Raw genomic sequence first — 25707 nt, 5'->3', positions numbered from 1 at the left:
GCCACGGCAAGGACAGAAAAGGGGTGCTTGTATGCATCGGATGTGGTGGAACAGACTAATGAGATCCACACACCTTCTAGACTTTATCCCACTGATGTTGGTGGAGATGTGGGGTGAGTAGTTCTACCAGACTATGCTATCTGCACATGTTCAAATCTCAGCAGAGAGTATAAATCACTTAGAGGCTTCAATAAGCTTGAGCTACAGCCCTTTACCCAATCTATCTAGACAAAGACAAGACTGACACTCCCGTTGTTGGCTGATTTTTTTTTGAGCTAGGGGCATGTAAAGGACTTTCAGCACTTGGGAAAAGACCTAAAGGAACATTGAGTATTAGTATGCAGCTCTCTTCCATCTGGAAGGTTTTCAAACCAGTCTTCTTGCTTCATCTGGCAACAAACTTGGGTTGGCTGTGTGTAGCCCAAGAATTCCAGTACCATTTCTGGCCAAGGCCTTCCCTCTCATGCGCTCTCCCTCAATCATTGAAATCTGCTCGGTTATCTACTCCTTCCTTCACTGCAGTGGGGTTGGGAGCAGCTGGATCTGGGGTTTTCACTGCAGGATTCCTATTTCCGATGTCCTTTCTCTGTGGCAAAGTACCTAGTAAATTCCCTAGTACTTTATTTAAAATATTCCATTTTTAAGAAGATTATGGTTAATTTTTTCATGTGTATAAGAGTTTTAAGTTACTGGAAAGTTGCTGCTAATATCCATATTTTTAACAAACTTTGTGGGCTGACTTGTTAATATCCTTCATTATTTTGCTACTAGTTTTAAACTATGTTTTTATTGCTAATATTTTATAAACTGCTGATAACTTTATATAGACAGCTATTGCAAGAACTTTCTTGGATAAGCATGTGGCATGTGCATTTAAGAGAAAGCTCTCTTCAGGGCACAGTGAATGAATATAATGGCTCTGAGATTGCTCTGCTTTTGGGGGGCCAGTAATGGGCTAGTAATGTCAGAGTCTAAGCTTGAGCACGTATTCTCTTTCCAAAAACTTAATCCAGTAAATCAAAATTTAGTATTTAATTGTTTTAGCATTTTGGCTTCTGCATTTGGACAGAGCAATACATAATTCCATGTCTGACAGATTGGAAAAATACGATGAAATGTCTATCACTCAACTTTCTAGGTGAAAGTAACCTAGGTTCCAATAGAAAAGCACAAATCAACCTAGTCTAGTCTAGGAAGAAAGATTGATGTGAAAATGCAAGTTTATGCAGGATGTAATCTATGTGGGCGCTGCAGATGTACCCACCATATAACTGCAACCATTAAACTGAGCTATAATTAAATATGTATATAATCAGGGTAAGGGCTTGTTGCTGAATACTTGCTAGTTACTTGTACCAAGTGCTGATTCATTTTGAACTATATAAACCTGTCTTCCTGTTAATATATCCTTCATACCTGGTCATTAATCAAAAACCTCCTTATCTGTTTACACCCTCATTATAATTTAATTAACCAGAGATCTTGAATTTTGTCTATTGAAAATTGGCAGAACTAGCAGAAAATCTGTATTTCAGCATAAGGCTGCACCAGTCACTACCCAAAGAATATAATTATTGTAAATAGAAAAGAAGTATTACCTGCATACTGAAGACGGAAAGGTGATCTTAGGCTACAACTGGAAAATCAGAATAAGGAAATCAAGTCAGTTCCTCTTGAATTAATTGGGGGGGGGGATGCAAAGTAGGACTTCTTTTTCAGTTCTAATCTAGGCAAGTGGGTTCCACTAAATGTCCTGCGAAAAGTGAATCTATATGTATACATTTGTAATGGTTTATGGTAATGCCATATCTTTCCTTTCCTTTCCTTTCCTTTCCTTTCCTTTCCTTTCCTTTCCTTTCCTTTCCTTTCCTTTCCTTTCCTTTCCTTTCCTTTCCTTTCCTTTCTCATCATGTCAATGCAGGCACAGTTCCACAACAGTTTTATATATAGAATGTAACTATAACTTGAAAATATTATCTGATATACTGATGTTATCCAAAGTCAAGACATGAATTGGATGAGAAAACTACTGTTTCTCATAGTAATGTGTTTTTAAGGTAATACAAATTTATCTTTTAATTCTTGTTAGACAAAACATCTGATAAATAATTGGGAATAGAACTGTAGCTCATGTTAGAGATCACATAAATTACAGACAGGATACCAGAAGTTCATGTTAAAAATCAGAGTTTTGTTTTCAGTTCACATCACAGCCTACTTTGTCCTAGTTCTGCACAAAAATAAGCATGTTCCCACAATGTACTGTTATATTGGTGTCCTGTAATATATCTCTACAGATAAACTAATGTGTTTGGGGACACTATATGTTGATCGTTGCATCTTTGCTTTGTCATGAGACAAGGTATTTCCTCTCTGTTTACCAGATATAAAGCTTCTTGTTATTGTATTAAAAATGGATGATTACATTAAAAATGTGAAGCTTTTTGCATGCTGAACATTCTGCTTAAATTATTATTTAAAATAAGTAGGATCTAAGGATTACCTCTTGAGCTCCCTGTTCTTTCCTAAATAGGTTTTCAAAAAAAAAAAAAAATCATCATAGAAAAATTTCCATTTCCAGTGCAGCTGCTAGTTGTTGCTGTTCTTTTGTAAATAGAGAATGTTTGCCCCACTGCACTAAATAGCCAATAGCTTCTAAATATATATATGGCGTATATATTTTCTTAGATAATTACATATTATTTTCTTAGAGAATATACAACTAAAATGTATATATTCACCACAGCATATATCGTTCCTCTTGGAAAGACAGCTGTACGTAAATAGAAGCTCAGATAGAGAGCGTGGTTCTATTATAACTATTATAACTAGGGAATAGATATCTACATTTATAGAGGTTCCTCTTATTCCCACCCATATGATATCTCTGAAGACTTTTTAAAAATGCCATAGAAATTATAGCCCATGGAGAAAGTTTTCAAAATGGAGAATGATTTGTTTCTTTGCCACGCTTGACTTTGGCGATACTTATGCAGCATCATTATTTATATTCCTTTTTTAAAATGTCTTAACTGTTTTCTGCACAATATTTGAGGCAATCAAAACCCGATAAAGCTGTAATTTAGAAAAATAAAATGGACACTCAAATGAATCTTTCTGTGTGCATGCACATACATTATGTGGCTTGAATCTTTCCAGATTTTTTAAAATCCAATTTGGATTGTGAGAAAATATACATTTGGCAATTGTAGGAGAATCATCTTGGCCAAAGACTCTGCTATCAAAACTGTAACTTTGGATAGAATTACTTCTTACATGGTTATGAGTGTAAAAAAGCTCAGCAAATGCTATGTCATTAAGGACAGAGAAAACACTAAATTTTTTCTGTGCTAGTCAGCACTTTCAATACCTCTCCTTGCCTCCCCTTTTTTCCATAAAATGTTAAGAGCCTGCTTGCCTACATTTGGAAGGAACCTCATGGAAGAAAAGCATTTGTGTATAATCTGCAGAGGAGAAGTAGCAGATAGAAGAAGAATTAGTCACACAACTATTCAGCACACATTGGTGGAAGCGAGATTTTCTTTTTTCTCTCTAAGTTGTGACAGCAGTTTATCTTTTTTTTTTTTTTTTAAGAAATTACATTAAACGTCCTTTAGGGTTAATACTTCAGTTTTCCAACACAACCTACTTGAAAAAAGCAAAGGGATTTCTCCAATCATTTTTAACAATGGCAGTTGAAGGAGGTGCTAGAGCAGTGTTTCTCAACCTTAGCAAAATTAAGATGTGTGGACTTCAATTCCCAGAATTCCCCAGCCAGCATGCTGGCTGGGGAATTCTGGGAGTTGAAATCCAAACATCTTAGCATTGTCAAGGCTGAGAAACATGCTCTAGAGACTGCAAAACACAAGCATCCTTAATGCTGTGGTCTCATCCGTGCCAACTGTAGGTGGAAGGCAATTTTGTGTAGGGTCCTCAGTACTTATAAACAACAGCATGTTGAACAAATGGGAACAGTAATGATCAAGCAGATGCAGACAGAATGGCGAAGGATGGGAAGAGGGGCAAACAGGTAGGGGTGTCCACACAGAGGCCCCTAAAGTCAGAATGGCAGCTGCAACTGCAACTGCACAATTGAAGCCCTGCTCCATTTTTTACAAGTGATGTGCCGTATGAAAAAAAAAAAGGACAGAGCTTTGATCGGGTGTTCACAACTGCCCTGTGGACTTTTGGACCCCCCTCTGTTGATGCCCCTGCAGACAGGCCTAGCTGTATAGTCTGGGCTGTAATGTCAGCATGCCTGGCGGACATTACTCATTGCGGCATTTTTTCCTTTTAACTTAACGTAGATATACTTGATAGATGGAACAGGTGGCCGGGTGGGCAGGTACCTGTTATTCTTTTCACTTTAAAGATGTAGCGCCCTTTTTAAAACAACAGCAACAGCTGAGTGATGCTTTTTCCCAAGAAATATGTTCAGCATCCGCTCAGAGCTGGCAAACATTGATTTGTTTATCTGTTTCCCCATTATACCAGAAATGCAGAAACAGCTGTAAAGCACAGAATGGTGGAAAAAGGGAGAAGTCATACAAATGGCCAGCTAAAGCCCCCACTGGTCCAGTAAGCCCAGGATCTGAATTTACTTAGCTCCACCACTAATGGACCATAGATTTCTTACTGTAGATAACCTCATGAGATCATCAGGTCAGAACGATGGCTCTGGGGACAGTGTAACTTAACCTTTCAACCTCCTGCAGAATTTTCCCATTTTCTCATAAATAGAATTTTCCCATTTTATTTATGGTTTGCTTCTGCAAAGTCTAAAACTATTTGGGAGAGGAATTGAATCTGGACAAGTAGGGATAGCAAAAGGATTAAACCCCACCTTCCATGGCACTTTCATTTTAATCTAAATATCTGGAGTCTGCTGGTGCAATTAAGATTTTTAAAATTGTGCAAGAGCCATTCACAAGGTAGCTACGGCTAAAGCTAGGGCTGTTCCGTGAAGAATGACCCAGGGCTAATGAACTCTCCGTTTTTGATAAAAATTTGATCATTCTGAAAATCTGTGCACCTTTCTGTTATGCATGCATCAGATTTCCAGGGCCACAACAGCCATGCACTAAAAGCTTTTAGCATTCTTCTAAAAAATAATGCTTGTTATTTTTTATTTCACCTCAGGAATAATATGGGGACTAATCATATTATTCAGTGTGTTGGGTTCAAGCTTTATGGGCCCAGTATTCTATCCCATTCCAATTCTTCTCTGTATATATTTTCTTCATCTTCATGTATGTATTTTTAACATACTTTTTAAAAACATATTTAAATGCCTCCTTATTTCCTGGGGGAAAAAAACCTAAGCAGTTTATAAATATTAAAATTACAGAATCATGTGAAGTTTAAAATGACAGATTAAAACACCAGTTATAGTCAGAGTTTAAACTGCCTAGTAGAATTAAAAGCTCATTGCATTGTGCCTGAAAGAACAAGCTGGAAACAGGCAAATCTCTCAAGGAAGGTATTCAAAAACATGCATTGTGTGTTGTATTTAAATCAATATAAGTTGACTGTGAGGCTCCTTTGCCGCTGCTAATGATGACCATAGAAGAATTGCACTGACGGGATGTTCAGCCTAGTGGAGCATTTGCAGGCCAATGACCTCATGAGGGGAGTTATATATGGTGCCAGAATGTTGGCTGAGGATTATGGGAGTTGAAGTTCAACTCACTGATGGGCATCAGGTTGGGGAAGATCGTTCAGAATATCACTGGGCATCTGACCATCTGTGCAATAGTTTGATTGAGTGAGGTTTGGGGCTCACTGGGGTTCTGTAGTTTCAGATGTATGGAAACACAAAGTTATGCCAACACACAGATACTTATTGGGAGGCGGGGTCGATCCTGACTCCTTAAAAGATTTCTCTGTGCAATAGATGCCCTTGAAACCATGTTTGTTTCACTGACATTTTACATTTTTCTGTTTATTTGTAAAACATTTGGGGTGTAATACTTGCTCAGATCGATACATACTTGGTGATTCATATATTTGTTTTGTACTATTCTGGCATTTCTAAGTTGCAGAAAAAGCAAGACAAGTAAGTAGAGTTGTAATTAAATATGGTTCTTTTTTAACGTTGTATGGTTATTGTTCTTTGTTCATTGGATTTTTATTTGTTTGCTTTTTGTTATATACTGCCCAGAGTCACTTTGTTTGGGTGGGGTGGTCCTATAAATCCAATAAATAAATAAATAAATAATTTGGGGCCTAATAGGGAGAGAAGACTTGATGCAAATCAAGACCATCTCACTGAAATCTAATCTGAGTTCTTCACAAGAGCATTCATTATGATTTTCTTATGCCTTTGTCTCTATGCCCTGCAAAAGTCCCTTTAATCATATTGTTCTTCCAAAAAAGGTAAGCATTTGAAATTGGGTCAAGTGAAATAGACCAATAGCATGATTTACATCTTCAAGTAATCTCCACATATTACACTATGAATCTACAGGAATACCACAAGCTTGATTTTTATTTGCGCGTTACTTATTAATTCTAGTAGAGGCATTATTGTTCTCATGTAATAGTTCCAGAGTATTTTATATATGTTGTTTAAAATTATTCTTGCTAAAATCAAGTGTACTATAAAGCTGTTGTTGATCAGAATGCTTTTTTGCATCACAGAAGTCCCTTCTTTACTGTTTCTTCCACATTTATAAAGAACAGACACTCAGAATTTGCTTGAAAATCATTGTTGGAAAAATTCCTCCAGCTGCCCAAATACTCATTTGTTTTACAAATACATCTTCACCTCATTCTGCTCTGTAACTAAGCATTGTTTGTGCTCAGAGATAACTGCAGAAACAGGGGTTTCATATGAAGCTGCTCTCTTTGTTACTTGTCAAGAGTTCAACATTTTAGACAGTGATACCAGCCTTACTAACAATGGAGCAAGACAGCCCAATATGATCCTTGTGGTCAACATAAAAATTAACAGGTTCTGGAACCAAATCCTTCGAATGACCCACTTGCTCAATTCATACATTATGTCAGCCCTTCATGGCAGGTAAGGTCAAGAAACAGAAGCAGCAGGGATTTCAGGAATGTTCTTCATTGGTGAAGGGTAGACAGTGAGCATCTTGAAAGTGATTTCAAATTATTCCTTCTCGCGCTTTCCACTTTCTCAGGAGTGAGTTGCTGTTTCTCCACCCTGAATGGTTCTTTGCTCTCTTATCCCTTCCCAAGGCCAGATCTACATTTTTTCTCACATTGCCATGTAGGAGCCAAAGGATTTTGCAACATACACCCCTAGGATCTTGTGCTGTAGATCCTCACATTCCCTGAGAAGTTGCTCTTTGGAACAGGTACATCTTTCAAAGCAATGCGCAAGGACCAGCCCTATCATTTCACAGAGTGCAGCCCTCATCTCAGGTAGTGGGTGCTGGAAGGCAGTAACAAAGTTTGGAAGGAGAGTGCAGTACACCCTTTGCCCCCTAAGCTCACTTGCTGCCTTCAGGTGCAGGAGGACTCACTCCATTGTTTTTTTTAAAAAAATTAACTCTCCAACAAGAATCTCTGATCTTTGTTTCAGGCAGCAAAACATTTCAGGCTAGCTTTAGCAAAGTGTAGAAGTATGCAATTTTGGGCACATCTGTGGATCTCTCCGATGTGCACAGAACTAATTTCAGCATACATGGCTTTTCAGATCTCATCAGTATATGGCTCAACCTCTCACCTTTCTAGCCACAGCATGAAGATGCTGCATGAACTCTTTTTAAAGTAAATGTCTTCTTGCTGTTCCCTTTGTCTCATCCCAACCTACAGCTGAGGCAGCTTAAAGTCATATTTAGCTCCTCCAGATTGAAAGTAGTGTTTCTGCTCTTCTCCCAGTACAGTTTTTGCCATAGACATGATCTGTGATGCACAGCCAGAGGCTGGGATCCTATTGGCCACTTCAGGCTGCTGCAAGCTTGCCCTGCCCTCTCCTGTTGTTAGTACTGCTCTCCATGGCCACTTTGTCTTGGGCTACAAGCCTTCCTCCATGACAGTGATCTGGTGCCAAGCCCTTTGAGGCTGGCTGTCAGCCCTGCAGTGTTGTCCAGATCAAGAAACAGATTCTACAAGAAGACTAGATAGTTTTGGATAGTTTCTTTGAGGTCATCTCCATGGCTCCCTGCCCTGCAAACTCAGGGAACAAGAACTACTTGGATTTTGGGAGTGATCTTTATTGCTAGTAGGCAAGTGGAGCAGAACTTTGAAGGAACAGCCTGATATACTAGGAGAGCTCCTTCCTTTTTCACCCTGCACACTCTGCCATGCCTGTGACCTGTCTGCTAGGCCACTGTTGGACACAGGACACATTTAGTGCACTTTCAAAAGTGCACTGGACTCATATTCAGAATATGTGCAATGGCCATGAAGGCAACTTGAAAGATGGGTAAACACTTGGTTCCAACTAACCACTGCCCTTAAATTGTACTGCATTAAAAATTAAGGACAGGACCATTTGCCAGCCTGTTTACTCAGGCAGGATAGAACTCAATTGCTGGGACAGTACAATTCATGCTAGCATATTTTTATGCCAATTCAAGGATTACAGGAAACCACATTAGCCTAATTATGATGAAGCAAAGCAATGAGTAATGAGCTTTGAGAATGGGCTGTTTCAATCACCATGTTATAAAAGACCCTCAGAAAGATGGCATCATAGTTTTCCAGAAGTGACATCTATCCTGTAATTTTAATATATGGGGTAAGGCCTGGATGGATTTGGCCTGGATAGACACACTCAGTAGAACTTAGAACTTAGCAAGTGATGATCTAGGGAAGAAATGGCAGACTGAAGACAGCTCCACAAAAAACAGAGCCAATGGCCACAGCAGAATGAAGAGCCAACAAATAGACCGGCTCTTTGATAATTCCTCTCCGGACAAGGAGAGGACTTGAGATGTCCCACAAGTGCTCCAGACAGCTGCTCCTCATGAGGAGACCTCAAGACAGTGGTCTCTATATGCAAGCGTTTGAATAAGGTATAAAACTGAGATATATAGTAAAGAATTGTATTTGATTGTAAATGTTTTAAGAGATTAGACTAAAATTCATACATGGTTGGATATAGTAACATATAGATTTTAAACTAGAGATATTTTTGTTGAAACATGTAGTGAAGAATTAAGTATGTTTTGATAGTGGTTAGAACTGTAACTTTTAAGAATTGGAAGAATGAAAAAGTACCTATGCAGGAGGAAGTTATTGAAAATTATGGAATGTGCAGAGATGAGTTAAATTGATATTTGAAATTAGAGTAAGAAGATAAGCAATTTTATATGACATGGGATTTGTCTTATTAATGATTGGATGAGAAAATATAGTAATGTAATGGATTAGGAAATTTTATAATAGAAATTTGATATTAATTATTATATATATATACACATATAATCAATGGATAAAAATGTATTACTAATCCTATTGAAAGCTAAAATTTCTTGTAATAAATGATTCTGTAGACTAGCTATGAATGATTAATAATTGATAATTGATAAGTATACAAGTATATTTTGAATAGATGATATGAGAATTTAAGATTATGAAAGGGGCACCAACGAGTTGGTAACTGGTTGACACACGGTATAAAATGGAAGATGTTTTTTTTTATGCCTTTATATGTTTTTGTTTGTTTATGTATGTTTTGTGTTTGTTGTAAAGAATAAAAAATTTTATTAAAAAAAAAAAGACAGTGGTCTCTGGTGGGCTTAGAGTTCTGGGAGATGAGGGAATAGCCATCTTGCTCAAACCACAGTCAGCGCCTTTGAAAAGACACTAAGTTCGCATACTTCCTTTTTTAATCACTTTTGGAAATAGCTTGTTAACTGCTTTTCAGATATTAGGAACCTTTGGATCGACAAGTTTTTACAGTACTGGGTGAGTTTCCTTCAATCCTTAGCAAAAGAAGTTTTAAATACAAGTTTAAGGACTTAAAAGAATATTTTTTTGGAATAAACAGCAAAAGGGTGATTAAAACTTTGATTTTAGAAAGTTACAAATGGACTAAGGGTCCAGATAAATTTGAAATAAGATTTTGGAATTAATTCTAAAGAATCCTTCTTGTGGGAAAACGCTTCTTAGATAGACTGTGTTTAAAAGATGTTATGGAAGAGTAACAAGTTTTATCTGACAATATTGAGACTGATTTGAAAGTGGATTTAAAAATGACAGGCTACAAGAATGACATGGAAAAAGATGTTACATTGGAAATACAAAAGAAACCATCTGACGTCTTAATAATTAAAAAGGATATACAAATAACAAACCAAGAGAGTGAGTTGGATAGTTTTCCTATATTGGATTTACAAAAGAGGCTTGTTAAAACTTTGAAGAATTCTGTGAGAAGGGACAAAGAAAAAAATGAAAAGAAATCAAGTTCTATTACATTATTTGAAGGGACTAAAAATCAAGATTGTTATAAGTAAAAAGAAGGAATATAAAGTTGGTTTATTAGATGAAGGTTAAAATAAATATGTTGTTATCTCTGTTAACCCTTAATGGACTTTTGTTGACATCAGGATTGAAATGACAAGGCTTTATGGATTTGTTTATAGAAAAGAGATGGGATATGAGAAGAAGAGAACATTTGTTGTATTTTAAGTGAAGATAAGTTACTAAAATTGTTTATACTTGTTGTGATGAAGGGGGAAGTCACTTCTTTATATATTTCTTTTTTGTTCTTTTTTATATTCTTATTTTTTATTTCTTTTCTATTTTTCTTTCTATTTTTTCTATTTTTTCTTTCTTTTCCACACCTTCTATTTTTCTTTTTATTCTTTTTTTTAGTTTGCATTCATTTTTATTGTAACTGTAATCTTTAATAAGATTACTATATATAAAAAAAGAACTTAGCCAGTGACACAGTGTTGTTATTACTGGGAATTTCTTTTTTTAATTTTATTTTAGCACAATACTTATGACAAGGTTAGAATTAAATCTGGAAGTAATAATAACCAGAAAAGCCACTTTGTGTGAACATTGGTCATAATTTCAGAGGCAAAGTTTTCTCATTGTATTTCATATGCTTCTTTGCTGTGTTTTACGATTGTATACTACTTTGAATGTACGGAGATAAGCCAAATGCAAATGCTTGTATGCATACATACTACCTTCATACCTACATACAGTACATACTGGCTAGCTACTCTTCTCTTCAGCTTATTTCAGTTCTACTCTTTTATTTTTTATTACTTTTTTTTTCTTTTTGCAGTGGTCACTTGTCACAGTGGACAGAGTATGAGCCCTGAAGGTTAGTAATCTACTTAATCTCTAGGTTCAGTTTTAGAGTCAGGGCAGACTCTATGCCTCTAACTCTTCCCTCTGAGCTAATGGACGCAATCACTGTAGGCAGCAGATGCTGGAAGGAGGGAAAGTGTAGAGAGTAAGGAAAGATCCTGGAGACAGATCTTGCATCTCTCCATCAAGGTCACCTTCTTTACTTTCTACAGAAACAGTGGTGGTTGACTGGAAGTTTTTTGTCACCCTCCAGCCATCTCTTTCTCCTGGACGAAAATACTCTTCATGTCACAAGGCCTGTCTTATGTCTCTTTGTTAAGTCCCTTAAGCTACCCAAGGCTAGAAATTTAAGTAAGATTCATTTATCAATCTAGTAACTTCTATGTGTAGAATGAGGAGGGGGCACCATCTCATTTTTCACCTCAGGCACCAAAACGCCAACCCTGATTAAGGAGCAATTCTGAACCCAGTGGGATTTATCCTATGTAAATATACATGAGCTTCGCTTGGATCTAATTGTCATGAAAGTATGGGAAGTATGTTGATTGGTAAGCTTGTGGCAAGTCTCAATTCAGATTTCATTTTGTGTGAAAGGAAGAAAAGGCAAGCAGATACATCCTTTTCAAGACAAATTATGTTTGCCTTTTCTGTTTTACTGTCTATTTTTACTGATGGTTGTGAAGCCCACCTCATCATAAATAGGTACTTTTTCTTTTCCTGTTTTCATAATAAGGAAAGGCGTGAGATGTATAATGTTAGAGACTGTGAAATCCCACTTACACTGTCTAACCATGGTTAACCATGGTTTAGTAAATAAACCACAATTGAATGACTCCACGCAACTCACTGAGCCTAGAGCAAACAAATCATTTCATACACATGTGGCCCCAGCCTTTGTCAGCAGCACTGAGAGAAAGGAGAGAATAGTGCAATGTATCTGCCAGGGCCTCAATAATTCCTTTTTTCTATTCAGAATTGGATTTGAGGCTTACTGGTGCAGGCCGCAGATGTTCTGGGTGGCTGGAGGTGCTTCATGCGGCCAAATGGAAGAGAATTGACAGCAGAAATTTTACGCAGCAGAATGCAGAACTTGCCTGTAGACAACTTGGTTGCCATTTCCCCTTCGGGATTTTGCAACCATATGCTGAAAACTCAGAGAAGCACGAGACTTGCCTGATGACCTGCCGAGGGAATGAGACCTCTCTCAAGCGCTGCATAGCCTGTGATTCCCATGATTTCTTCTCTCTGGATGTGTTCCTAGTTTGTCAAGGTATGTGCAACCCCCTTCCTATTTGCCTGCTCTCTTTGAACAAAGCCTGGATGATACGGGACAGCCTCTGAGAAATTGATGGTGCAAGTTCTTAGCATGGTTTCGTTTAACTGGAAACCAGTCACAGAGGACTGAACACGGATCTTGCCCACTGTCTTACTGCTCCCGTCCAGGCATCCAGTGCAAGGAACATGAACAGTCGCTCTGCTTAGCTTCAGAAAGGTTACTGCATTGTGTGCCTTGGCCCAGAGACTGTGAGCACTGCAACCCTGTCACTGCTTCCTTTCCCCAATCCTTCAAAAGCAACTGGAAGAGGATCTGAGATTTTTTTCCAGCTTCCCAAAGTCAGAGCACTGAGGGTACAAAGCAAAAAATCACAACCTCATAATATGTTGCCTCAGGTCTTGCAGCCATAAAAATCCTCTTGGTCCCACTCAACGCAGAAGGGATAGAAAGAAAGGTGTGGGTAATTTCCAGTTAGTTAGCACCCAGCAGATTCCTATATCCAGATCAGAGTAAGCACAGACACCACTCAGTTCAGTTACCACATAATATAGTTTGATATTTACTTATTAAAATTCAGCATCCATCAAAAACAGTTAACTGGCAATACACAACAAAAGGAAGACAAAAGCAGGGAACCTGAAATATAAACGAGTAAGAGATAAAAGGGCAAAGGACTTAATATCAACAATTTACATTATCAACATATATTTATCTATATATCAAAAAGGTCCAGAGCTTTCTAGAGCCACTGGAGACAATACAGTGGGTAATTAGCATAGACAGTCCCAAAGACAATATTTGGTTATTCCAGCTGTGACCTTTTTTATATACACAGCAAAAGAATAGAGACGGCAAATAAGACACCAGGTGATCCCTCTTCTATTTTGCACCATGAAAGAAAGAAATTGATGGGCAGGGGTGATGCATCCAGACTGCACCTGGCTCATCCCTTGTAGGATCGTGTCAATTTCATCCTTGCTTACGTACCTGGACTGTTGAAGGGGAGAAGCAAAACTGTCAAGCAGACTTTCCTGTTAGAGGTGCCTCTTGCCCCCCAGTTGAGTCTAAAATAAGTTGACTCAGCTACTGAAAAGAGATGAAGGCATGGGATCCAGAGGTGCAGAGCTAATCAAGGTGTGGCCCAAAAATCTCATGCAGACATACCTTATGTAGGTACCTTTGAATGTTTACTAAAGAAACATAGAATAAAAATACATAATGAACTGTTTTTTAAAAAAAAGAGAAAAGAAAGGATAGATATAGGTTAATACATCTCAATATATTTTTAAAAAGTGAAGTCCAGCTAAAGCATAATGAAAGGGACAAGATGAATAACTGAACCAACATCCAACTTGCTGGCAAGTTGTGAAGCCAAGGTCATAGCTGAGTACTGCAGAACTGGTGGTAACCAAGTTGAGATGCTACTATAGCTATTTTATCTCTTGGGTTGAAATAATTCCTTCTAAAATACCGTGGGTTATCTTTATCATTTCAGCTCCTGTTCAAACCACGCCTGTATTCCAGACTACAACAGCACCGCTGGTGACCTCTTCAAAGCCCTTTGGTAGGAAAACCCAAATCTTTGATCACAGCTGTTATTGCTTCTGCTGCAACTGATCAAGGCTATAGATTAACTAAGCAACTTAACCAAATGTGATAACAATATAGGCTTTGACGCAGAATAGCCCTTCAGTTCACAGAAATATGCTAATCAGGGTAGTGGTTACAGGTCACAGAAGTGGAGAGATCAAGGTGATTTTTACTTCTAGGAAGGACCCTGCTGGATCAGACATCAGGTCAATCTAATCCAATATCCTATTCCAGAGAGTGGCTCTGGAGATGATGGCAATGATGATTTAAATTTATATGCCACCTGACTTCCAACAACTTGGGGTGATTATTTTTAGATAATTCACAAGAAGAACATGAAAGCAGCAGACCTTCCCCAGTTTTCCCCATCCCTAAAATTTTTATTCAGAATATGGAGACTTCAGTTAAGGCATCTTGATTGTCCCCACCAATTGTCTGCCAAATTCTCTTAAGGCTATGAACCAAAACTGGCGGCCACACCACTGCCCCATGACAATGTTGGCTAATGCTGATAGAGTTAATATTCAAAACAGCTGGAGAATACTAGCTGCCTACACCTGATGTATCATATCTAAAGTACTGATAAGGGAGGCCATAGCTTTCATTGGAAAAGTTAAAATGTGAACACAAAACCTTGAGCTCATCAATATATGATAGTCCTTCGGGTTCAAAGAAGACTCGCTATTGTGCAATTCATCTGTAGATATGGAGGTGGCTCTGCAGTCCCAGTCTGGAAGCACAAAGTCTAGCACAATGGGGGCACTGCAAGTCCATTGTTGCAGTAACTGTGGGTGTTATTCTGTGAAGCCGCTTATGGTTTTCTATCAGTTTTCGGTGGCACCTGTCTTCAAAGCCAGTGGAGGCTTCATAGCACAGGGCTCGCCAGTGGGCTCTGTCAGCAGCCACAGCTTCTAGTTCCCTTGGCTGGATGTCACAATGGCTTAAGCACTACAAAGACGCTGTGAAAGAAACCCTTTGCCACTGAGTTCATCACTCATAGTGTTAATCGCACTATAGCTACACTACTCGATCACTGCCTTGTGCTACCTTTCCTATCGTTCTTTCACAGATCATCCAAGGATAAAGCTCGAAGAAGGAACCTCCTTGTGCTCAACTTTTGAGCCAGATGTTGAAGGCTACAAGAAAATGCTTTGCCTGAGTTTACAAAGATGGTGGAATAGGCTGGTACCCAGGGTCTGCCAGGGGGCAAACTGTGAAAATGCAGGACACAAGGATCAGAACAGGGAAAAGTCTCTGCACCACTGGGAGAAGCTGCAGTGTGAGAAAAGGAATCTTAATGTGGATTGCTCAGGAAGCATTCAGGAGTGCTTGAACCTAACCCTGGTTAGATGCTCAGGTGAGCAGAACTTACTAGGAGAGCGCATCCAATCTCTGTGCTGCTTTTCATTTGTGCTCATCATTTAAATTACACAAAATTGGTCTTTAATTACACCTCAATCTTTCACTGCAATTATGCAAAGGCCATTTTGTACAAAGTGGTTGACTCAAGTAACAGAATTCTGGAACTGTACCACTTCAGCTGGTGGAGGAATGGTTATATTTTCTAATTTCCCTCCCCATTTTTAAAAACAAGTTCCCTATACTATTATTCCAAGAGAGGAATTTTATTCCTGAAATGCTAGCTCTAATACATCCTAAAAATATGGGTCCAGAATTCTACAAGCTCAGTATAGCCCTGATGCAGATTAGCAATTGGTTTCCTGAACTCTCTGAAAGGGAGATCTGAATTATAGCGATAAGAAAACTACTAACTGTTAAATTACTATTTTGAATGTTGATGTTCAGAGGTAACCTAATGGATGACAATGATATGAGGTAGATAGTATCTAAATTATATTTGCAGTGGAATAATTCCAATAGCCAGGCTGAATGTTGGAAGGAAAAAAATTGCAGTAATGCAAAAGGGGTGGGAGGGGGAATGGGTATAATTTTGGTGCTGAAATATTGAATGAGAGGGCCTAAAAGCAGTAGCATTTCTCTGAAAATGAGCTTGTTCCTACTGAAAATATAGAGCTGTTTCAGACCTAGCTACAGTCCCAGCAGCCATGTGGAATGTGTTGATCACCCGCTGCATCGTAACAGGGGCTTGCAATTACAAGCAGTGTAATCCAGTGTATCCCTTTCACAGTTGCATCATATTCTTGGGCAGGGAAGTGTTCTGAGGCAGCAAATGTAACTTCCGAAGGGGCAATACATTGCTGCTTTGTGCTTAAAGGAGTGGCCTATAGCCCTTTTGGAAGAGACTTGGTACCATCTTGGCTCCCCCTGCGTTACAATTTTTGGGATCCTGTCACAGCAGAACTGCCAGTATGCCAGCATTAGGAATTTGAAGGACAGTGGAGGGCTTCTAACTCAGTTCTTGGCCATTCTGAAAGGATTGCAAAAATCACTGATTGGCAGATGATTCTCTCCAAGCTTTAGAGTCACAAACGTATACATGTGATTATCTGCATAGCATTTGATAACCAAATAGAACTGCAAATAATCCAAAGAACCTGATCAGTCTTAGGTACATTTTCAATTTACTGTAAGTGAGTTGGGAAGTGGAAAACTTTGTTGACAGGAAAAGTCCATAATCTATAGGATTTTCCATCTCCAGATCGAGATTTGAAGTCCCACAAATCCAATTCAGAGACAGTCTTGGGAATTCTACTTGGTCTTGTTCTTACTGCTGCTCTTCTGAGTATCTGTGTTCTTCCTACCTACAAAAAAATTATGAAAAAATGTAAGTAAGAATTTATTTCTGGGATAAAGAGACTGTCATATTCTATTTTTAGCCTCAGCTTTTTTTTTTTTGTATTCTTACAACAATATAAAAGAATACATGGGAGTCCAAGAAAAAGTATGGTGGCCTAACTAACTAACATGGAAGCACAGAGAGGCTGGTGGCTCAGGCTCAAGAGACTGGCTTGGGAGATCCATTGATTGCACCAGGAATTTTCTGGTTCTCACATTTCATTCTAAGACTACTGTATGCTATATTGCACTCTCTACACAAAAGTATGCACGTGTACCCCTTTCTTTTTTGGTTGGCCTGATGTGGATTGGCACCATTTTGCATGGCACACTTTTGCCCATAGGCTTCTTGTTCATTAAAATCTCACCTTCTGCCATGTCGACATGGGTTAAACATAAACTCCATCAATACCAAGGGTGTTTGATTTTTTAAATCCTTGCATCAGACTCCATCCAAGTCTAGATGGACTCTCAATAGAAGAGAGTATCTGTAGCTCAGGGTTGAAATGTGGAGTCCTTGGTGCTCTCTGAGCTTGGCTGTTTGCTTGCAGGCATTTCATTACCCGACTAGGTAACATCATCAGTGCTTTTTTAAAAAAAATAATTTTACACATTAGCATCCTTTGTATATAACATGCATTTAAAATGATTTTATAAAATCCTTTCTATTCATCACAGTTTCAGGAATGTAGGTAATGACAATGAATGGAAACATTCTTAATGTTTTTTCATTAGCATTGTAAGCATACAGCTCTACTTAAAAAAATAATAAACAGGATCTTTCTGATTGTAGCCATTAATCCCCTTCATAAAATACCAGTGTCTCCTTAATATATTGCATTATAACCTTTCACTTAAGAGTATTTTACTATTATTTTAAATATGTCTAGGTTGGAAGTGATTCGTGTTGTTTAAAACATAATTTTAAAGGTCATCCAAAAGAGGTTAAAGCAGTTCCTGCAGCAAAGAGTACAGTGAATTTGTGCTGAGCTGTGATAGTCAGCTGCTTAATAAGTCATTACTGAGGTCAAAAGCAAGTCTGTCTAAAAAGACAGAAAAAGCTAAATCAGGGTAACTCTACTAGCAGTGAGTCTGTTACTTTGCTACCCTTCTTTAAAAAAAAAAAAAAACAGACTTCCTGCAGTAATAGAAATGTTAGATAACCAGGGCTGGAAAGCACGTAGTGTGATTATGTTATGTGACCACTTCCTGTCCTCCTCAACGCGAGTGAAGAAGCCATGCAGACTTGCCAATAATTTCCTCATCCACAGAACATTGCCTTCCGCTGAGTCAAAGGCACTAAGATGAATCTGTTTCAGTAGGTAGCCAAGGCCGCTTCATGCACAATGCATGTGGGTCAATGCACACTCAAAGCCTAATAATGGTTATACTCATGCAACTTGGGGGAGAGTATTTATCCCACAGCTGGTTACAGCATCAACCCCTCCTTCCATCTCTCTGCAGGTTCCAAGAAGAGGCAGCAACAATGGATTGGCCCAAGTGGGGTGAACCAAAATGGTAAGGAACCAACATGCAGAGCAGGGAACAAGAATCTGTAGTCTACTGCTCAAATTTCCCATGCAAGTCAAAGGGAGTATGCATTTGATGTGTACAAGGACACTGAATATACATTTTGGCTAATGCAGGTTTTATGTTCTCATTATAAATGGATGAAAGTGCTCAGGTTGGTGGCATTAACTATAGCCTCCTAGAAAGAGTGTCCCATTTGATCTCAGAAAGGCAGGAGGCATACCTTTTGGTCAACGAACTCTTGGAATGGTTTATAAATATAACCGCTGTTTACTTTGGCTTGGTGGGACTTTTAATTAACCTTGTGAGCATGACAGAAGAGGAAATAATCTCCCTCCATCCCAAAGAGAGTTTCACACATGGGAAAGCAGGTGGGCAGCATTACAGTAGCTCCACGTGAAGCATTATACGTAAAGCACAATCCTGTTGGATGATGGGGCAATCTCAACCCCTCCCACTCGTACAATCTTTATCTTCCATAGGCTGAATTAAATCAAGACATAAGAGATCAGATCTTTACGTTTCAGACTCACAAGACATTGACTCATACCTGTGAGATACAGGCTCTCTGAAAGAGACTGTCATCCCTGTAATTTTACCCTGTGTTGGAAGAGTGATAATTCTCTACTAAAGACATTATTAAATAGCACTCCATTATTTATGGCTGGGCCATATATTTTAGAACTGAAACTGACATTCCAAACAGATCGGCTGAGTCCTGCTTAAAATTCTGCTCCCAAGGCACTCGCTTCGAGTTCCTCGCAAGAGGAAGAAAAGCAGCCATTCCTTTTTAACGTCTTACCATCTTTGCAGAGGATGCAACATTGTTGAACTCGAAACATATGGCAGAGGGAAACTGCAAAAGAATTCCGGGCAAGACTAATGTCATTTGTTTCCTGGCAAACATGAGGATTCTAATATAAATGCCACAAGTGCCTCTTCTGATTATGGACAGAGATCCAGTGTCATAATTACAATTTCACTGAAACACAAGAGTAGAATAAGAAATGTGTGGGTCGGTGGGGGCCTTTTACTGTTCAGTTGTTGTCAGAGGGCCCATCACAAAAATGTGCTTTGGCTCCCTCTATAGACGGGAAGTAGGTTGGCAGCTCAATGAGAGACTGCAGTGCAGACCTTTGGCTTTTGCTGATATCTAGCAGAGCCCACCCTTTGAAGGGCCAGACTAGACATGGTGTTAACTGTGTGACTGTAATCATCGTCTTTAGCTTTGAAATACTGAGTAGCAGCAATGAATGGACTTGATCAGGATGTGTGGGCACCTATATGAAACCTCTTTCCCCCAGCCCCACGACGACGTGGGCTTCAAAGATACCCTCTTCTCCCCACAGCCCTGAGGCAGCTTTTGATCCTGGGAGGGAAACGTAAATGACTTCTGTTTTAAAAAGAAAAAGGTGTGGGTATGCAGTCCTGCACTGAAAGATGTGTGCAAAGAATTGGAAGGGCAACATCTCCTGTTGAGGATGGTTTCAAAGGCTGATCCAGAAAAACATCTGCTTTGTTGAACTAGAACTGTTTAAGAATACTGTGGTTGGCATTAACACATTGGATGTACATTAGCAATGGACATCATTCCTTTCAATAAATAGTTACAAATGGGGCAGCCCCCGGATACACCTTGTTTTTAAAAAGTGTCATAAAGAGCATGGCTCCATCAGGGCTTCTCCCTGCAAATAGTATTCTTAATTTCAACTGGAGACAAAGCCAGGAAACCTGTATCTTCACATGAATGAAGAATCAGAACTAAGGAACCAAATGTGTCATTAGGTGACAGGTGGGGGATTCAATATATAGAAAGTAAGCTTTTATTTAGTTTCATTCCATCGCAATTCCACACTATGCTTTTATTTAGTTTCATTCCATCGCAAGAGCTCTACTGCCTTCCAGACACGTCCCGAAAGCCAGGTTGTTCAGGAAGAGGAGAATAAAGCCTCCAAGAAAACTTTCCTCTCACCTTATGCAGGTAACATTTCCTTGGCTAAACGTAGAAGCGTGTGTCACATTTTAAAATAGGTACTGTTAGTCTAAAGACGTTGAGCCAAAGCACTTAGTCCCCCAACAGATCAGAGGGACACTTTTGATATTAAATCTAACAAATATGAAGATAACTTCACCACAATCTGATTCCCTCCTTTCCCCCATGTATTGGAGTCCAATAGTTTTCAGCTGGGTTGGCCAAAACATTGTCTAAACCAATGCTTGGCTGGCTGGGGAATTCTGGGAGTTGAAGTCCACTCATCTTAAAGTGGCCAAGTTTGGACAACACTGGTCTAAGCAGACACAGCATCATGGCCCATGATAATATATTACCAGGCTAAGAATATATATTATTTAAAACTTTCTCTCTGCTGTGGGCAGTTGATTCATAAACTACATTCAGGTACAACATTAAATCATGGCACCACAACACATATTTCTCAGACACACAGTCACTTTTTCTGTGTCTTTAGCAATTTCTTAATAGAGGGCCAGTTTCTCAATAATCTTTTTTGTGATGGATCCAGATGAAGTAAATGAAGCAATTCTCATTATGCCAGTACAAATCTCTTGTCTGTGATTATTCTTTGTGAACAAATTATGAATGGTAGTTTTCCATTTTTGCACATAATCAAAAACTGTGCTTTGCTGATGGCCAGCATCATATTTGAAATCTTACTCTGATAGTTACAAGCCATCACAGTGACAGAGATAAGAGAAGGCAAACATTTTATATAACACAGAAAGCCATTATAACTGGAATTTTGGTTACTACTTGTGATGCTATAAAAGAACTCGTATATATATACACATACACACACACACATATAGTATGAATATATATATACATATAGTGTATACACACACACACACACACACATAGTCCTCGTTTAGCAGCCACAATTGGGACTGGCAACTTGGTCATTAACTGAAGCGGTCACTAAGTGCCACCATTGTGCTTATGATCTTACTTCAGCTTTCCTTTGCTTTACGGACCTACAAAAGTCATAAATGTGAGGATTGGTCACAAAGTTACTTTTTCATCACCATTATACCTGCAAACAGTCGTTGTATGAGGCAATTGCTAAACAAGAACTACCTGTACAGTGGGGCAAAAAAGTATTTAGTCAGCCACCAATTGTGCAAGTTCTCCCACTTAAAAAGATGAGAGAGGCCTGTAATTTTCATCATAGGTATACCTCAACGATGAGAGACAAAATGAGAAAAAAAATCCAGAAAATCACATTGCCTGATTTTTAAAGAATTTATTTGCAAATCATGGTGGAAAATAAGTACTTGGTCACCTACAAACAAGCAAGATGTCTGGCTCTCACAGACCTGTAACTACTTCTTTAAGAGGCTCCTCTGTCCTCCACTCGTTACCTGTAGTAATGGCACCTGTTTGACCTTGTTATCAGTATAAAAGACACCTGTCCACAACCTCAAACAGTCACACTCCAAACTCCACTATGGCCAAGACCAAAGAGCTGTCGAAGGACACCAGAAACAAAATTGTAGACCTGCACAGGCTGGGAAGACTGAATCTGCAATAGGCAAGCAGCTTGGTGTGAAGAAATCAACTGTGGGAGCAATAATTAGAAAATGGAAGACATACAAGACCACTGATAATCTCCCTTGATCTGGGGCTCCATGTAAGATCTCACCCTGTGGGGTCAAAATGATCACAAGAACGGTGAGCAAAAATCCCTGAACCACATGGGGGGACCTAGTGAATGACCTGCAGAGAGCTAGGACCAAAGTAACAGAGGCTACCATCAGTAACACACTATGCCGCCAGGGACTCAAATCCTGCAGTGTCCCCCTGCTTAAGCCAGTACATGTCTGGGCCCGTCTGAAGTTTGCTAGAGAGCATTTGGATGATCCAGAAGAGGATTGGGAGAATGTCGTATGGTCAGATGAAACCAAAGTAGAATGTTTTGGTCTAAACTCAACTTGTTGTGTTTGGAGGAGAGAGAATGCTGAGTTGCATCCAAAGAACACCATACCTACTGTGAAGCATGGGGGTGGAAACATCATGCTTTGGGGCTGTTTTTCTGCAAAGGGACCAGGATGACTGATCTGTGTAAAGGAAAGAATGAATGGGGCCATGTATCGTGAGATTTTGAGTGAATACCTCCTTCCATCAGCAAGGGCATTGAAGATGAAACGTGGCTGGGTCTTTCAGCATGACAATGATCCCAAACACACCGCCCGGGCAACGAAGGAGTGGCTTCGTAAGAAGCATTTCAAGGTCCTGGAGTGGCCTAGCCAGTCTCCAGATCTCAACCCCATGGAAAACCTTTGGAGGGAGTTGAAAGTCCGTGTTGCCCAGCAACAGCCCTAAAACATCACTGCTCTAGAGGAGATCTGCATGGAGGAATGGGCCAAAATACCAGCAACAGTGTGTGAAAACCTTGTGAAGACTTACAGAAAACGTTTGACCTCTGTCATTGCCAACAAAGGATATATAACAAAGTATTGAGATGAACTTTTGATATCGACCAAATACTTATTTTCCACCATGATTTGCAAATAAATTCTTTAAAAATCAGACAATGTGATTTTCTGGATTTTTTTCCCCCATTTTCTCTCTCACAGTTGAGGTATACCTATGATGAAAATTACAGGCCTCTCTTAACTTTTTAAGTAGGAGAACTTGCACAATTGGTGGCTGACTAAATACTTTTTTGCCCTACTGTATGTAGTTGGTATTCAGTTAAGCCTATGGGATAATGTTAATAAGCCAGTACCTGGCTAATATTTGGATAGGTTGCCACCTGGGAAGTCCAGGGCTATAAGCCAAATTGGGAAAACTGTTCAGGAAGAAGGCAGTGGCAAGCCACTTTGGTATCATGCTAAGAAAATGATATAGATGCGAGTCACCAGGTATCAGGTTGGACTTGAAGACAACTTTACATGGCAAAGATAAACCATCTTTGTGTTGAAAGCAGTGGTTTGTGCTGAAGCAGAAACCTCAGACTGCATCTCTTTGCATGACTTGGCATATGCTCCACCTAGTGTCTGTGTCCATTATATCTTTTTTCCTAGTTTATTTTTTGTTATATTTTGCACAGCTCTAAGGGAAATCATTTGGCTGCAAAGATTTCAGTCATATGGGAAGGGGTAACCTATTGGCACCAATTGCTATTTCATGCTGATGTGATTCCATGTTAAAAGTTTTTTTTTCCTCGTCTATGTTCCAGCTCTGGAAGGGGCAACCAACAGATCTCCCAGCCCTTTTGATAACTCCTCTGACAGTGATTATGATTTAAGTTCTACGCAGCAGCTGTAAACTCTGCGAAGTATGGATGATGCTCCTTCCCATTCGCCTGCAATATAGTGGTTAAGGTGGCATTGGAGTGACCTAGGTTCCAGTCCATCCTCAGCTCACTGGATGACTTCAGGCCAGCCACTCTCTCCCAAGATTAACCTACCTCACAGGGTTGTTGTGGGGAAAAACTGGAGGAGAATGTAATATGTACAGTTTGAGCTTCTGAACAAAAGGCCCAATATAAATCTAATAAATTAATAAATGAATATCCTTTGAATAGTAAATTCCAGGAACTTTATCACTGCAATAAATTTAAAGCATTTTTTTTTAAAGGAAGGCAATTGGCATTTGTAATACAGATCTTGGATAGATGATGTGTTTTCCCTCAGCTTATGAACTGGCTCTTTATCAACAAAATGGAAAGATGGATCAATAGTTTTCCATATGGTCAATATTTAATATTTTGCTTAAAAACAAAGCTGACTTTTTCCCTTTTCCCTTTGCTTTTCTTTTTCTTCTGTACTAAAATTTTAAAAATTGTAATTTCTTAGACATATGTGGAAGACAAAAACCGTCGTTTTAAAGCAAATCATCTTTTAAATTATATTAATTGTAGTACACTTCAGTATGAATTCATAGAGTTTATGTTCTCCTTTGCAGGTATAAAAAAGTTCAGTAAAAGAAAAAACAGGTTTTAGGGGAGGAGGGATTTTATTGTCCAACATGAAATGCTTCATCTCTGGAACATGTACATTTTCTCTGTCTCCACAGTGATGTGATAGCAAAACCAGTCCACCAACGTCTCCATACACTGAGCATTAGGATGTCTTTCCCAGCCAGTTATGTTGAATTTCAACTCCCATAAGCCTCAGCCCATGAAAGATACACTGATGGAGATCGAGATCTCTCCATTTCTGTCACTGAAAACCAATTTGGATTACAGACCACTGTAGGATTAGCATCCTACCTGGCCACCCAAAAAAAGGCTATGCAATCTCTGGCAAGTGAAATAAGGAAGATTTCTGTGTCAATTAAAATTTCAAGTGGGTACAGTATATACGAAGCAGCCCTATGTACAGAAACATGGACACACAGTGTACCACTTTACTGAGATATTGAATTAGAAAGAGTAAGTCAGAATAGCTAGTATTATTTAACAAATCAAAGTTCCCTTTTTAGGATGTATGCCAAAATAACTACTTGTAAGATTATAAATCTATGTATTATAAATATGCTGCAATTAAATAAATATTGAAGCTAGTTGGTGAGTGCTTTAATAATTGTTAGATCTACTGAATTGTCTTCAAGCAATACTGTAATTTAATTTGAAGTTTTTTACTATTGTTTATAACTTTGGAAAAAATAGAAGTGGAGGGGAGAACTATGCAGTCAACATTCACATACTGTAGCACAGACAACATCCATTCTTTATTCGATTATTGATAAATTGGTCCATTGTTCCAATCTTCACATCTGGTTCACAGCTGATCTCTCATATGGATCAATGCTGTGTTATCCACCTGTTTACATAGCTATACATTTCAGAGATAAGTTAAATATGTAACTATCACCCTTGTTCACTGTCTTTGGAGAAAGTGGGGAAGCTCCTCTAACCAGATATTATTTTTTGGAGGGTCAAATGATTATATCAGACATTTTCAACCAAATAGTTCTACAGTTGGAAGGGCAAGTTTTTTTTAAGGATGTAGAAGCTCTCTCTTTGTTTGGCCAGTAGTTCATAAATGGCCTACAAGTCTTTGCTTTGGTGAGCTACAGCTCACCTAATCAGCTGAAATAACAAGACGGACAAATACAGATATGCAAATTTTCATCTGATGGACTGCAGTTTACAAAAGCTTATACCTTTTAATAAAATGTGTTAATTGGAAAAGTGCTACCAGATTCCTGGTTGTTTTTTTTTTTACACCATAGATTAACATGGATCTCCTCCTATAAAAGTCTTTGGAAGCCCATACCATATTAAAACCTATTAAATAACTATGGAGTTTCAGCCTAATTTGGAAAGTTCAAATAGCGTACCCGTCTTGGC

General features: G+C 38.8%; 1 protein-coding gene across 1 annotated transcript; it reads left to right on the top strand.

Moving 5' to 3' along the window:
* CD5 (CD5 molecule) lies at nt 1–25304 on the top strand. The gene is made up of 9 exons (XM_025174083.2): nt 1–113; nt 11213–11251; nt 12212–12508; nt 14010–14078; nt 15174–15461; nt 16725–16850; nt 18326–18379; nt 20262–20372; nt 23590–25304. The coding sequence occupies exons 1-9, from the start codon at nt 32–34 to the stop codon at nt 23676–23678; spliced, it is 1155 nt and encodes a 384-aa protein (XP_025029851.1). The 5' UTR covers nt 1–31; the 3' UTR covers nt 23679–25304.
* Nucleotides 25305–25707: the final 403 nt, after the last annotated feature.

Source organism: Python bivittatus, unplaced genomic scaffold (assembly GCF_059951505.1).
Source record: "Python bivittatus isolate LINGU-HERP-01145 unplaced genomic scaffold, Pbiv_v1 ctg000480_np1212, whole genome shotgun sequence".
Lineage (NCBI taxonomy): Eukaryota > Metazoa > Chordata > Lepidosauria > Squamata > Pythonidae > Python > Python bivittatus.
The sequence above is the reverse complement of the archived record's forward strand: the minus strand, read 5'-3'. Positions and strand labels throughout refer to the sequence as shown.